Source organism: Bison bison, unplaced genomic scaffold, assembly GCF_000754665.1.
Source record: "Bison bison bison isolate TAMUID 2011002044 unplaced genomic scaffold, Bison_UMD1.0 scf7180017858383, whole genome shotgun sequence".
In the NCBI taxonomy this organism is placed as follows: Eukaryota; Metazoa; Chordata; class Mammalia; order Artiodactyla; family Bovidae; genus Bison; species Bison bison.
Window position 1 is genome coordinate 383 of NW_011488956.1, and position 329 is coordinate 711.

At 55.9% G+C, this 329-nt stretch overlaps 1 protein-coding gene across 1 annotated transcript in view; it reads left to right on the forward strand.

The window, feature by feature from the left end:
* Positions 1-158: 158 nt before the first annotated feature.
* Positions 159-329, forward strand: part of LOC105005307 (complement C4-like) — a gene marked incomplete at its 5' end in the record, with an annotated part of 10,085 nt that continues 9,914 nt past the window's right edge. Inside the window, 1 exon segment of the mRNA XM_010863259.1 lies at positions 159-274. Coding sequence (XP_010861561.1) covers positions 159-274 — 116 coding nt within the window.

Consider the following 329-nt stretch of genomic DNA (forward strand, 5'->3'; position numbering starts at 1 on the left):
CCTCAAAACACATAGAGATGAACAGACGGCAGTTTGTGCCCTGAAAAGTTCAGCCTTGGTGGAGGGAAAAACTAGAGCACCCCTTCCCCGCCCCCAGCCCTCCTTTTCCTCTCTTCCCAGGTTTCTGCGTCCACCTCTCTCCACTCTGTATCTTGCAGGAGGAGAGATGGAGGAGGCAGAGCTCACATCCTGGCGTTTCGTGTCATCTCCCTTCTCCCTGGATCTAAGCAAAACCAAGCAGCAGCTTATACCTGGGATCACCTTCCTGCTGCAGGTTTCTTCTGGAAGGGGGAGGATGAGCAGTGGGCGCCGGAGGTGGTGGGCAGGAC